General features: G+C 39.4%; 1 protein-coding gene across 3 annotated transcripts in view; it reads right to left on the bottom strand.

Annotated features, from left to right (window-relative positions):
* Positions 1-15,639, bottom strand: part of BACH1 (BTB domain and CNC homolog 1) — a 43,418-nt gene that overhangs the window by 15,960 nt on the left and 11,819 nt on the right. For all 3 annotated transcript variants that reach the window (XM_032393299.1, XM_032393301.1, XM_032393300.1), the window contains 2 exons: positions 3,757-4,050; positions 893-2,239 (listed from right to left, as the gene is read on the bottom strand). In XM_032393299.1, the coding sequence (XP_032249190.1) occupies positions 893-2,239; positions 3,757-3,990 (1,581 nt within the window). In that variant the 5' untranslated portion in view covers positions 3,991-4,050. The remainder of the gene's footprint in view (positions 1-892; positions 2,240-3,756; positions 4,051-15,639) is intronic.

Raw genomic sequence — 15,639 nt, 5'->3', positions numbered from 1 at the left:
ACAAGCCTTTATTATTACTGGAATTATGGTAATGTTTTACAAAAAAAGCAGCTATCAAATATGAACATTTGTACACAAAGTACACAGATCATGCTTGGTAAGGTTAATACCATACCAGCTACATGTAACTCATACCAAATTATTAAGACATTAAATTAATGGCTGAAATGGCTAAGGGAAAATAAGAAAAAAATTAATGACTCTGAAAAACTAAGGCAAAGAAAACTCTGCATTAGAAGGCACATGCCCACACCTAGTCACTGCTAAATCACTGCTAAGTGACTAGTCCAGAGATCCTGTGGCAATGAATAAGATCGGAATATATGTTGCATTTTTCCAGGAGTTACCATGTAACAATCACAGAATCATTATTTTTTTTCCTCTTGGGACATGGTATTTGATTTATTTTTTTTTTTTTTTTTTTTTTTTAAAGATTTTATTTATTTATTTGAGAGAAAGAGAATGAGAGAGAGAGCACATGAGAGGGGGGAGGGTCAGAGGGAGGAGCAGACTCCCCGCCGAGCAGGGAGCCCGATGCGGGACTCGATCCCGGGACTCCAGGATCATGACCTGAGCCGAAGGCAGTCGCTTAACCAACTGAGCCACCCAGGCGCCCTGGTATTTGATTTAAACAGTTAAACAGCCAATGTGTGAATCCACTCCAGGGCAAACATAAATATACTTGCTTGAAATATATGAACACAGAAGTCCTTCAAACTTCGTCACACTCTTTGGGTACTGTTCACACAGTTTTATAACTGTCTGTGGGTTTCATCCCCCCTCCCTGAGCCTGCTCCTACGTCCCTAGTGGTGCAACAAGAGCTGATACAGAGTGAATCCCCATTAACAGTGGTAAAACAAGGACTTAGCAACACACACATTTTCCCCTCACCTCACATTCTTGTTCTCTGGCTGAACAGGGTTCGCTGTCACCTTCAGTATCGGTCTCAGAGTCATCTCCCAAGCTAATCACACAAGCATATGGGCAAGGTTCCTGCTGGGGTTCTGAAACATACTCATCATTTCCAATTTCCAAATTGCTTGAACAGCCTTCGGTACTCAGAGTACTTATAAAAGGGCAGTTGACAGAACTCAACGTTGTAAAAGTCCTCTGACCTGGCTCTGGGCTCTCGCTAATCCTGATACCTAACCAGGGACACTCAGACCGCTTCTGTGAGTAGATCTGTTCTGAACCATCTTTGGCCACAGCAGGTGATAACTGCATTTGGCAAGAAGAGTCTGTGCTGCAAATGTCACTCCAGAAGCCTTTTGCTAGGTGTTCTGCCACTTCTCGTTCCACACTACTCCGATCGCTGGAGGCAAGGCTACTGTCTTCCCTGGGGCCAGAGTCAGATTTCAAATGTAAATCCTGACTTTCACCAAATGTTTTCTCCTCTGGAACCTCTGTACCTGACAAAGGCTTTTCTGTTAACACTGCCGTGTTTTGCATTCCAGCAAAATTCAAGTCACCATATTGGTCATATGTGTGTAAAAGAGACAGAGAATAGAGCCCATGAGGGTCTGCAGAAGAATTGTGGGGGAAAGGAGTCACTTCTGATTTTTCTGACGGGCACTGAGAAGCAGGATCTTTCTTCCTGGTTTCTTCATGTTCTGTTACTAATTTACTTTCTTCACATTTCAAAATCACCTGCAGATCTGCACAGTCCTGGATTCTTCCCAGACACTCATTTTCAGATGTCTCATTTGGCTGAACAGAAGCAGCATGAACGTCTTTGACACTGGATTCCACAGTACGGACTCTGTCAGTTCCAAAAGCTTTTTGGAATTTTCTGTATTTGGGGCATAAAGACGGCAAAGCCAGAGCAGCATCCTTTTCTAAGCACATGGATTCACAGGTTTGACTGGCACTGTCTTGCAGAGGAGATGATACTTTTGCATTTGCCTGATACCTATGCAGTTTCCACTGAGGAGTCTGGACATTTTTATTTTCCAAAAATTCCTCCACTTCATCAATTTCTAAATCCCTCTGGTCCAAAAGTGAAAATTTAAGGTCTGCTTTTTGACAGTGTGACGGGATACATTTTTTTCTTAGGCATTCTTGCTGGTCAGCAGTGGAGTCCAAAAACTTAAATTTGAGAAACTGAAAGCAGGATTCCTCAATGTCACGTACACCTAAAAATTCCACACACTTGCACACTTCATCCACATTGTCCTTACTTAAAATCAGTTTGGCAGTGTAGGCAAACTGAATTAAAGGTTCAAATCCTTTAACTGTCACCTGTTAATATACAAAATAAAAACAAATGCATCACTTAAAGTGGTCTAGTAGATAAATAAAAGTAGAAGGGGAATAGAGAGATGAATAACTTATTTGTGATCATTATAAAAACAGGTCTTTTAATTTGGTAAGTAAAAATATTCTTCTAGAAAATGTAAAGCTAATTAGGAGTCTGGAAAAGCATGCTTAACAGACCCCATTCATTAGAACCATACCCTCCACTTTATAGATTCCACTTTTAAAGACACATGAATTATGGTTTTACTCACATGAGGTAAAGACATTAAACACTGCCATTAAGATATGTGTTGTTACTTTTTAAAAACAATGGCTAACCTATAGTTGGCCTTTATCATTTTCTTGGTATTGCCTTATTCACTGACCTCTGCCACAGAAGTGACAATCTGTTGATTCCCCAAACTGTACAATTTCATGGAAGCATGGGTGACCAGCATAAGCTAAACTGTAGGCTTAGTATCCATCACAGAGTAGCCCGCACAGGCCTGTCCGAAACAAAAAAGTTCTACATACTTCCTCCAAACTCCTCTTAACAACCGCTATTTTGTGTCCCAATGCCACAAGGCTCAACACTCTTCTAGTTACAGTTACTCACTAAACAAAAGCAAGCTATTCTATTAAGAGTAAGTGTGACCAGCACTTCCCCGACCTGAGAGGTCTCTTGGAGGCAGGACATAACAAGGACGGAAACATTTAGGTGCTTGAGCTCCACAACATGCTGGTGGGAAAGACATGTGTAAAACCAAGCTCTATAATTACGACACAAAATCATCTTTTGTTTACCAATGCACAGAAACAATATCAAGAAAGAAGAAAGGGGCAATAGAACACTTATGGAGTACCTACTTTCCATGAGCCAGTGTCTTAGAAAAATGGATGATTTTTAGAACCCTAAACCCACTCAGTTTCCCACATCACAGGAAAAGGTCCAAAGGGAGAGAATGTGACATACTATAGCCATGACTCTGAACATGACTTCTCCCAATGTCTACGATCCACTGGCTGTGCCCTGCTTTGGTCATTTATCAGAAAGTAACAGAGGGCCGCCTGGGTGGCTCAATCAGTTAAGTGACCGACTCTTCATTTCAGCTCAGGTCATGATCTCAGGATCCTGAGATCAATCCCCACCTTGGGCTCCACTCTGGGCATGGAGCCTGCTTAAGATTCTCTTTCTCCCTCTCCCTTTGCTCCTCCCCTATGCACATGCTCTCTCTCTTTAAAAAAAAAAAAGGGTAATATAACAGTGGGTCAAGTTATTCAACTGCTCAATAACTATTGTTAACTAACATCCCAAACTAACAATTCTACATGTAAAATGTCGTAATTTCCATGAAAAAAGTTAAAGAAATGAGTTGTTGCAGAACCTGGGAATTGCTCCTCAGCCTCATGACAAGAAGGACATGGTTTTATTTTTAACTTTATAAACTATAAAGAGATTTAATTAGGTTCAATTAAATTAAAAGCAGGGTGACTTCCAGAACCATGGACCTCTCTCCCACCTCTTCTGGTAGAGTAATGTTAAGCTCTGCATCGGCCTGGCCTACGACTCTCGAGTAGAGGTAACTGCTGCATGCCGCCAACACAGACCGGTGGGCGCGGAACCGCTGGCCCTCCACGAGGACAGTGACATCACACAGCACGTCCTTCTTCCGCTGGTCGTTGAGGCTGAGCAAGACATTGGTGCTGTGCACCGAAGATTCATAGGCAAAAACCGCGTTCTCGCTCAGAGACATTCTGCGTAACAAATGGTGTCGGGAAGTTCAGTGAAAGCATGCTTCTAGTCGTCATCAAACCTGCAAAAACACATGCAAGATTTCACTTGGATAAAGTCTTGTTAAAAATATTTTTTAAAACGACAGTGTCAAATATAACTTAAAATATTCATCACAAAAACAAAAATGAAAACGAAAGTCTCTAGAGAACCTAGACACATTTATTAATTTATTTCATTTAAAATAGGTTCTTGGGGTGCCGGGGTGGCTCAGTCGTTAAGCGCCTGCCTTCGGCTCAGGCCATGGCCCCAGGGTCCTGGGATCCAGCCCCGCATCGGGCTCCCTGCTCCACAGGAAGCCTGCTTCTCCCTCTCCCACTCCCCCGCTTGTGTTGTTCCCTCTCTTGCTGTGTCTCTCTCTGTCAAATAAATAAAATCTTTAAAAAAAATAAAATAAAATAAAATAGGTTCTTCACAGCCATTTTTAGTTAGGTTTCCTAATGTTAGGAAAAAGGATCTCGGGATGAGGGAGACAAGAACTTTTTGAACCAAGGATTTCATAGCTCTCTGAAAGTAAGACATTTCACCCTGAGAAAACACCTCCAATGAGTGAACAGACTGGGTCAGGGAAATTTCTGGGTGGCATTCTAACCCTGTTGCTTCATGACATTAATGGGCGTGTGTGCGTAGTTCCCCAGAGGTCACCCTTGGGCGGGGACTGACAGTAGAACAGGCAGATGGCATTCCACCATTCTCCATGCCCCCTTCCCCAACATTTGACAGCTGGTAGGAGGCTTTGGTGCTTTGTAGTAAGGGACACATTCTACATAAGGAAAGGTCCTCCAACATAAGGAAGAAAACGACTTGAGAAAAAGACTCAAGGGGCGCCTGGGTGGCTCAGTCGTTAAGCATCTGCCTTCGGCTCGGGTCATGATCCCAGGGTCCTGGGATCGAGCCCCGCATCGGGCTCCCTGCTCTGCGGGAAGCCTGCTTCTCCCTCTCCCACTCCCCCTGCTTGTATTCCCTCTCTCGCTGTGTCTCTCTCTGTCAAATAAATAAATAAAATATTTAAAAAAAAAAAAAAGAAAAAAGAAAAAGACTCAAATCTGTCAAGCCAGATCTTAACGAGTCTTTTTATAGAACAAGTCTTGCTTTACACTACAAAACAGAGGCAACAAGTACAACTATTTCATCATTAAGAACATACTTTACCATACACAGAAACTCTTAGTTTTCTCAAAATGTTTAAATATATCAAAAATGTGTATATATTTTTAAATATACCATATTTTAAATATGTTTTAAATATTATGACATAATACATGCCATTTTTGATCATATATAAATGACTAGCAAGGATAGCCACAATATATGTATGTCTACATATTTCAATCATGTACTATTCTTATATATTACATATTATAAAACACACAAAGACTAGGAAATTAAAAGAGAAGTTCTAGTATTTTCTTTCAGAGTATAATGGCCAGTGGTGAGCACCCCCAAGGAGTGTGTGCATACCCCTCTGTGGCATGATGATCAGGCTGAGAAACTCCTCACAGGTATCATCCCTGTCATTCACTTTTGTTCTTCTGAACTAACTCACTGCCTGAAACAAGAAGGTCCTCAAAAGTTCAGTGACTAAATAAATGTTATTGTTTCCAGATTCGTTACACTCCAAACAAAAATGAAAGGAGACAAGAGGACTACTAAAGTTCAGGCACACCAGGCCCAGATCACGGGTGACTTCTGCCTCAAAGATAGGCTGTTTTAGTCATAAACACATGAAATGCATTTATAAATTCTATCCTTATGTGTTTATCTTTGAAGTGCTCAATATAGCTAAAATGTTAAGTTCCTCAGAAGGAGTCAATGAAAATAAAATGTCTCATTATGTGGCTAAACTCTACCCTAGGTGAAGGCTCACAACCTATCATTCACTGATTCAGCACACCACATAAAATCATGGCAACTTCAAAATTACGTACTAGAACTAACTTAACTTTTGGGTTGTGCCCATTCGAAGGAGTAGTAAATTCCCTTTAGCAATTTGTCTTAATATTTCAGTTACCAACACACGGAATTAATGTTAGGAATAGTAAGAAACTATCACTCAAAGAGATCATGTACCCTGACTATGTGGTACCACACACCACTCTGCCCTCCACTTTTCTCTAAGACTATGTACACCTTCCCCAGCCAAGCCAGACTCAAAAGCTTACCTTTCTCTGTCCCTGCACCCAAGTCCTCAGTCTCTTTATTCTTTTCTGGCATCTGCCCTGCAAACCCTTAAAACTAGACTAATCTTACTTTAACATCTCTTCATTCTGCCAAACACCGCATAGCCAGGCAAAACTATAAAAACACATAGGCTGGTGTCACTATAAATTCATGGTCTCAGCACTGTTCATCAGTTCTTTTGTGTGCCCTGATACCCTGTTCTCCACAACAGCCTTCCAAGTAGCCCACTTTTCTCACAAGTTATCCAATCTCAGAATATATTACCTCCCCACACCACCTCCACAGGTTCCCTCTCCTATTGAAAACAGTCCTCAATGTCTGCTCTTGACCTCATACCACCCTTGCTTCTCTGGAATCCAGGACCTTCTCTTAACACTCTCTTCTCACGTATGTCCAAACTCTCTATGCTAGCTTCTTCCCATTAGACTTTGCTCATAAATATGCTTAAGTCTCTTGAGAAACTATCCTAAAAAACACTAACAACTAACAGCAAATATCCATTAAGCTATTATTCTGTATGAGGCACTGACCTGAGGTGCTGACACAGCTTATCTCACCTACTCTTCACCACAGCCCCATGACATGGATGCTCTTATATCATCCCAACCTTACAGATAAGGAAACTGAGGCTCAGTAAGAAGTATCTTGGCCGTGGTTAAAAAACCAGTAAGACGAAGAATGAGGATTTGTACCAAGCACCCGGCTACTCCATATTTGTCTCCAGTTAGTAGCTGCTGAACACACTGTATAGAAAGTCACTGCAGTACTGTGGGGAGCCAGGTATTACTAAAAGGTTGTGCATGATAATAGGGAAATGGGCCTCCCAGGGCACCAGGAGCAAATGAACTGGACCTGAACTTCAAAAAGAGGACTCTGGACTCTTCAACACTGCAACCTAAAAGTACTCTGATTCTCAAGGAAACTACAGCAAAAACAGTTCCCATACCTTCACTTTAGAGCTGCCGTCAGCCCACATGTGTATCCTCACTACTCATCTCGAATTCCAGAAAGAACTTATTCTTGGCTCAGCCCTCCAGTTTAGGCATTTGGGGTGACAGACCGTAAGTTCACAGCCAGCTTACAGATTTGCTGTGAGATACAGATTTGGGTGACATGCCAACCTCAAGCCCCAGCTGCAGCTGAGAGAAGCCAGAGACCCAGGTAGTATAACAAACAGCCACTCAAGAGGACCCAAGAAGTGTCTCACTCAAGTGGACTGAGCATATGGATGCCATGACTCATCTTGCTCCCCGCACCGGAGCCCTGGGACCCATCGCGACACCTCCTCCAGCCCCTGCATGCAACCTCTCACTGGGACCTGCTACCTCCGCCTCTACACACTGTGACCACTTCTCTCCGTCTGCCCTGCCACAATTCTGGTCTAAGACGTCACTGGCTCTTGTCTAGGCAAATGCTGCTCAGCCTTTTGTAATGGCTTCTAAGCATACCCATGTACAAATATATTACATAAAAAGTGAAACTAGGTTTCACATATCAATATTCTATCCTTACTAGTGCAAAGTATTCTAATTTCTACTCTGTTCTATTTAAAAAAAAAAAAAATTCCAGTTGTGATTCACTCAATTTCAAGAGCCACTAATGGACCATCACCTCACGCATGGAAAACAGCCCAGGGGCTAACACACAGGGCCTAGAATCACACACTATCCTAGGTTCAAATCCCAGCTCTGCCATTACCTAGCTATATGACCTTTGGGCAAGCTGCTTAACCTTGCCAGGTCTTGGTTTCCTCACCTGTAAAATAAGGGTAACAACAGCACCTCACTGGATTGTCATGAGGTATACATGGACAATGAGGGTAAATGGGTTAGAATAGTGCCTGGCCTATAGCAAACAAACAGGAAATATCAGCTGCTCTTAATAATTATAATAATAACAAAAGCTTCATCCCCCTCAAGCCCCTCTAGATCCCCTCCAAATTATTCTCCCATATCAAAGTGATTTCTCCCTTGCCGAAACCCAACACTGTCTTCCAAATTTCTTATGATCAATTCTAAATCTTTAGCCTATCCTCCAGACCTGCATTAATCCAGCCTTGAGCTTTTGTCTCCCTCTCTTGCTATTCTCTAGCCTCACCATCCTTCCTTCCTGCCCCAGGGAACCAAGCTCCTCTCGACCTCAGGGATGTTGAACACACTGTGCCTGCTAACTGTACTTCTACTCCTCAGCTGACCAACGACTCACCTTTTAGGTCTCAGCTTAAATGTCAAAATCTCATCTGACTTGTTTTCTGCCATAACTCAAGCACATAACATAACCGTACCTGACTCAATGCAGGAACTTGCTTCTGAATGAATGACTTCACATACTTACTACAAATCCAAAATGTAGATCATCTACATTTTCTTCCAAACAGTGCAATCAGCTATTCTGGTATATATAGGAACAATGCCACTAAGCCAAGCACTCAGAGGAAAGTCCTTGGATAGCTTTCCCAGAGTCAGGAGCAGCAAAAGGGAGCCTACCTCTGAGAGCCAAAAACATATCTGCAAGACAACTGGCCAAAGAAGAACAAGACTTGGCAACTATAAACAAAGCCAGTACAACTGACTTGCATGAACAAAGACACCATGACCTTGGCCTCATCAGCATGGGGTACTACCGAAAGTTAATGTGAAAATCAATTTTCCTAATTCTGAAAACCATCTAAGTGGTCACTTATCCATTTTCACCCAATAACATAATGACTAAAGACTGGCACACATCCTTCTAACATCTTGTCAGTGACCTTCTAACATTTCTCAAACCTAAAAGGTAAAATACACCACCACCCAAGGAACCTTCCAGATTTAAAATTCTCTTATCAACACCAAATTTAGATTCCTACATTACACCTGAATTTTTCTATATTCTTGGAAATATATGCTATTGTTGTAATTCAAAATAAAGGTTTGCTGACCTTTGTAACTTGCTGATTCATTCAGTAATGCTGATAAAGGATGAACAAGCATTTTAAAGCTTCCTGTACTTCGATTTGGAAATAACTTCTGTTCTCTACTCAACATATACAATTTAGTTTTCATAGTTACCATTTGATGTTTTTGCTTTCAAAACAATAAAGAAAATAAACAAGATGCTATGGCTTCATCACATTTTCATAACTTAAAGGATAATTTACTTTAAAAAAAGAAAACTTTTAAGAGCCTAAGATGAATATCTGATCATGGGCCAAGTACAATGCTTCATAATAAAAATTCAGAAAGTAACTATGAGGATGAAGTTCCACACATACAACAGCTGGAATTTTGTTTCCCTCAAGTCTCACAGAACTTTGGTTTGTTTTAATTATCAATGTAGAAGGGCACACAAAATAATCTAACACCAAGGAATCACTTAAAAGAAAAAAACTATCATCCAAACATCCTTTATCTTCACCGAACAATGACAAATGTCCTTTCTACAAGTGTATACCTGAGCTACCCAACAGATTTAGTGCATGAAAACAGAAAAGGCAGTCCCTACATTCAAGAACATAACCTATAGATGTTCAAAATGAAAATGATGCCTTGGGACAAAAGAGATGACAATGATCATTATAACCAATTTACAAAGGAATGTGAACATTCCTAAATGTATTTATTTGCAATAAGTCTTCAAACAAAAACTACTTCCTGTCAATTCTCATTTAACTGTAATATTCAATTAATGAAAACAATGATTTCCAAAATAGTTCTGTTAGCCAAGGAGGGGTGTGTGTGTGTGTGCGTGCGTCCACGCGCGTGTGTCTGTGTGTGTAGATGGGCGTAAGTTGGACATCCAATATGGCACAATGGGCAACTGAGCTGGCCTTTATATAAAAGCAATACTCTCCATCTGCAGCCTGGAAGAATTCCTTAGAACTGCCTTCCCCTTCTCTCTAGTGGCCATTCGGTATGTCTACCTTTTCCTCCTTATTGCTTCTGCCCACCACCAACTCCATCACCCTGTCAATTACTTTGCCTCACTCAGTTTCAGGTCAGGGTCTTCAATGGCTCAGAAGACAGGAAAATTCCTCTTAGCACACCATCCTTCTCGGCTCCCTCCTAAGCTTCAAGCTCCCCTAAGCCAGTTTCTGTTACAATTTACCCAAGATACCCAGAGTTTGAGTGTTCTTCTGAAGTTAGGTGCACCTTATCTTCTACTGTTCAAGTAGATGGCAAAGACCCAACAATATCGTGTGTGTACACCTTTCTTTGTCTTTCCTTTCTGAGTCTGTATATATATTTATATAAAAGCATAAATAAATACATAAGTAAGTTTGTTTTTAATATAAGGTAGAGATGCTCATGGAAAAGTGTCTTTTTAAAAAGGGCTTATTTGCAATGACGTGGATGGAACTGGAGGGTACTATGCTGAGCGAAATAAGCAATCAGAGAAAGACATGTATCATATGACCTCACTGATATGAGGAATTCTTAATCTCAGGAAACGAACTGAGGGTTGCTGGAGTGGTGGGGGTGGGAGGGATGGGGCGGCTGGGTGATAGACATTGGGGAGTGTATGTGCTATGGTGAGCGCTGTGAATTGTGTAAGAAGGCTGAATCACAGACCTGTACCTCTGAAACAAATAATACATTATATGTTGAAAAAAAGAAGATAGTAGGAAGGGAAAATGAAGGGGGGAATCGGAGGGGGAGACGAACCATGAGAGACTATGGACTATGAGAAACAAACTGAGGGTTCTGGAGGGGAGGGGGGTGGGGGGATGGGTTAGCCTGGTGATGGGTATTAAGGAGGGCACGTTCTGCATGGAGCACTGGGCGTTATATGCAAACAATGAATCATGAAACACTACATCAAAAACTAATGATGTAATGTATGGTGATTAAATGAATAAATAAATAAAATAAAATAAAATAAAAAGAAGGGCTTTTCTTGCTACTATTGCCAATCTTGAAAGAACCTTAACATCAAAAAGTCTGTGGGAATTTAAATCAGAGACAATAATTTAAGTCTACATTCTTCCCTATATTCTCAGACCTGAATCACCTGCCAGGAAGAGCCAGGAAGAATAACTCAGTGACCAAGATTTGCTATTTTCTTTAAGTTTCTGCAGATCTTAAATATCATACTTGTTTAAACATCATATCTGAGGGTGCCTGGGTGGCTCAGTCATTAAGTGTCTGCCTTCGGCTCAGGTCATGATCCCAGAGTCCTGGGATCAAACCCCACATCGGGCTCCCTGCTCAGCGGGAAGCCTGCTTCTCCCTCTCTCACTCCCCCTGCTTGTGTTCCCTCTCTCGCTGTCTCTGTCTGTCAAATAAGTAAATATTAAAAAAAAAATCTGAGAATCACATTTTCTAAATCCATTCCTCTTATGAAAAAATCCTAAGTATGACTAGATGAGGTACATAAATGTATAGATCAAAAAAGCTGAGTGAAAATAGAAAACAAAACAAAAATATAAATTAAGTAGCAGAAGACCTTAAAAGCACCAAAAACAAGGACATTGTTTTTAGAGGACTTTTACAACAACGTATGGGAATATGACTTGGAAATCTATGTTAAAACTATGTGACGAAAAATGCCACATCTTTTTTAAAATGAGATGTGGGGAATGGAGAAGGTGAGCAAATCATTACAATTTTTGCAGCTCATGGTTCATTCCCTGCTTCCATACAGGGAAAGTTGGACTTTTTTCCACTTATTCTTCCTCATATTAAAAATTATGCATTTAATCATGGATCTTTTATTATATTTACTTGGTCTAATTCCATATCTGAAATGATAAAGCTAAACACAAAGGGGAGAAGTCTGAATGGTTAGAGAAGTCTGAAGACCTTACTTACAGACTCACCAACTAAGAGGTCAGAAACAAAAGGTTTTTTACTTCCCAAGTCAACAAATCCAACTTTGATAATTCTGGGTACCACGTTTAAGATAGCCTGGAAGGGAATAAAGGACGAAAAAAAAGAAGGAACATAGGAAACCCGAGCTCAAGAACCAAAACAAGAATAACGGATTCCACTATTATACCTTCTCAACTGAAAAGAATTTAAGAAACAAAGGAGTCTTTTATTTGCTTAACATATTTGGCAGCTACTTGATCCTTAATAGGATTGTTATATCTCAACTGAATTAGATCATGTTATAAAATATGAACTAGCAACTAGAACTGGCCCACACCAATAAAACTAATTTACTGAATACATATTTTTTATCATGCACTTGTCAGTCACTACTTTCTGTAACAACACTGAGGTATGATTTACACAGAACTGCACTATTTAAAGTACACAATTCAATGAGTTTTGACACTTGCATACTGTGCATGAAGCCAAGATCAAGATATAGAAATTTTTTAAAAAGATGTAGAAATTTCATGACTCAAAATTCCACATCTCCTTTTTGGTCTCTCCTTCCCTGTTGCCCTAGCTCCAGGTAACCAATGCTTTGCTTGATGTCACTGTAGATTAGCATGCATTTTCTATGATTTTTATATAAATGGAATCACACATTATGTCCTCTAGCTTCAGGCTTCTTTCATTCAGCTTAATGACATTCATACTGCATACATCAGATGTTCTCTATTGCTGAATAATACTCCCTCGTATCGCTCTATCACTATTTGTGTATCCATTTAACTACTGATGGACTATTCTAACAAAGATGGACACAACTGCATTGCTTCCAGTTTGGGGCTACTGTCATAAAGCTTCTGTGAACATCCAGATGGACATATACTTCATTTCTCTTGGGTAAATAAATACCTAGGGGTAGAAGAGCTGAGTGATATGGTAGGTTTATGTTTAACTTTTCAGAAATTACTGAAGAGTTTTCCAAAGCAATTGTATCATTTTGGACTGCTACCAGCAGTGTATAACAAGTCCAGCTGCTCCACATTCTCAGCAATCCTTGGTATTCAGTCTTTTTAATCTTAGCTACCCTAATAAATGTACCGTGGTATCCCACTATGGTTTTAATTTGCATTTCCTGATGGCCACTGATGTTGAGCATTTTTTTATGTGCTTATTGGCCATTTGTGTATCTTCTTTTGTGAAATATCTGTTCAATTTTTCTGCTCATGTTTACTGGGCTCTTTTCTTATTGAGTTGTAAAAGCCAGTAGAATTTTTATTAGGATTGCAGTGATCCTATATACCCATTTGGGGAGAACCAAAATCTAAATTGAGTCTTCTCATGCACCAACATGGCAAATCTTCCCATTTACTTAGATCTTCTTTCAGCATTATTCCGGTATTTTTAGTAAAGAGGTCTTGCATATCTTTTGTTAAATTTATTCCTAACTAGTTTATGTGGGGTTTTTTTGTAGTTACTATAAGTGAATTTGTTTGTTAAACTTCATTTTCTGGTTTTCTGCTGCTACAATATAAACATAAAATCAATTTTTTTAAATATTGAAATATTAACCTTGAATTCTGCAATCTTATTAATTCACTTATTAGGTCTTATAGTTGCTTTGCAGATTCCTTAGGATTCTCCAGGTACATAATCATGTCATCTGCAAACAGAGACAGTTTTACTTCTTTCTCATCTTTACACTTACTTCTCTTTCTTCCCTTATTGCAATAACTGAATAGTGACAGTGGTGAGAGCCGGCATTCTTGCCTTATTCCCTTATAAAGTAAGTTTTTGATATTTCACCAATTAAATATGTTAACTGTAGGTTTTCTAAGATGAGCAATTGATGAGCAGAAAAGGAGGTGTAGTAGTTACTACCCCAGTTAACTTAGGGCTCATATAAGAAATTCAAAGGGAGAAAAAGCAGAGTGAAAATTCCCCAAAATTCCTCAAAGAGTGAAACTCCCAAACTCACTCAGCCTCCTCCGAGGACACGCTTCATTCCTACACCACTTTCTAAGTATTCACCCAAGACATCCTAGGATCCCAAAACCAGGGGCTGTAGATAAGAAGGGCACAGAGGAGTTACCAGAGGGCACGGTCAGAACCACACAAACAGTGCCTACGTGCTCTAGACATCACTAGGGCGGGCAGCGCAGAAGAGCATTTTATAGTTTGATGACAAACCCTGCCAGCGAAGCAAGGTACTTTATATCTCTCTGACATTTCCTTTATTTTTTGGTAAAGTAGGGACAAGAATACTACTTTCTGTTAGGAGGATCAAATGAAATAATACATAATGTTTTCAGAACTGTGCCTGGCACATAATGAATGCTCAATAATTAACTGTTAGCTATTATTTGAATCTGATGCTAGAAAGGTTTTTTTGAGTGGCATAAGGCGACACTGAAACTCTAGTTAAAGAAGTGTAATAGCACACTACTTAGCTTTCCAAGGCCCAGTATTGACACAGGTATAATGATATGGACACTGTTAATTGGTTTCAACTTTCAGAATAGACAAATAATGGAAGACTTAATTACAGCTATAAAATGGGATATAGACATTATTAATCTCGACAAAATGAAAGTAAAATGAACAGGCTGGGGGATGGAATCAGAGAGAACTGAAAGGAAAACTGGTATTTCTATCTGACTTATAATGTTGACTCAAAAGATACTTCAAAAAAAAAAAAGGTACTTCCTTAGATTAATGAGGCCAAATTAAAAAAATAAAATAAATTTTGGGGCTGTGGAGGTGATCAAGAACAGAAATGAAATAATAGATTATAAATACAGGTGATGATAGAAGCAACAAAATCAATACCCATAGTAAAAGGAAGTCAACAATGTCTTAGGTTCAAAAATAAACTGAAGTCTAAACATCTTAGAGATACACAGGTAACTACCAAAAAATTAAACAGCAGAAATGGATAAAGATGAATATTATCCACGAAGCAGAATTAGGGGTGGGATGGGGTGAAAAGATGGGATGGCTTCATGATAAATCTTTCAGTATTTTTTAAATCAAAAACAAGTATTACTTTGACTAAGTACATAAACTTAAAAGAGATTTAAATAGTAAACAAAAATATTAAAATTTAGTTAAGTCTAAATTGTTGATGACTTGGTTGTGAGCCTTGTATTTTTTTGAAGATTTTCCAAACAGAAAAGAAATTTGATAAAGAGGAAAATCAACCTTTAACTAACATTTTACATTATTTTGACAAAACTAGGAGAAGGGAGGGTAAAGAAATATAGTAAGATTTCTTATTTGGGATCAATGTTATACATACGGTTTAGTATTTTATACTGACAGCGATACCAATTGATAATAGATTCTTTAAAAAAATTGAGGGTATCTTTTAAAGAAACGAACTGTTGAACTGCCAAACCACTAGAACCTTACAAAATCTGATGAAATTTATTTTATTTCCACCAGGAAAACTACTCACATAATAAAATTTTGCATTTGCTTTTGGTAGAATTGATAAGTGAAACCATGAGCCGATGCTTTGAGAAGACCAGTAAAATTGACAAATTTCTGCAGTCTCACCAAGAAAAAAAAAAAATGAATACACAGCATTTGCATTATCACACAAAACATACTCTAATGGCTCTTCTCCCAAT

The sequence above is a fragment of the Phoca vitulina genome, unplaced genomic scaffold (genome assembly GCF_004348235.1).
Source record: "Phoca vitulina isolate PV1807 unplaced genomic scaffold, GSC_HSeal_1.0 scaffold72, whole genome shotgun sequence".
In the NCBI taxonomy this organism is placed as follows: Eukaryota; Metazoa; Chordata; class Mammalia; order Carnivora; family Phocidae; genus Phoca; species Phoca vitulina.
Note: the sequence above shows the minus strand (reverse complement) of the source record. Positions and strands in the feature narration are given on the sequence as shown.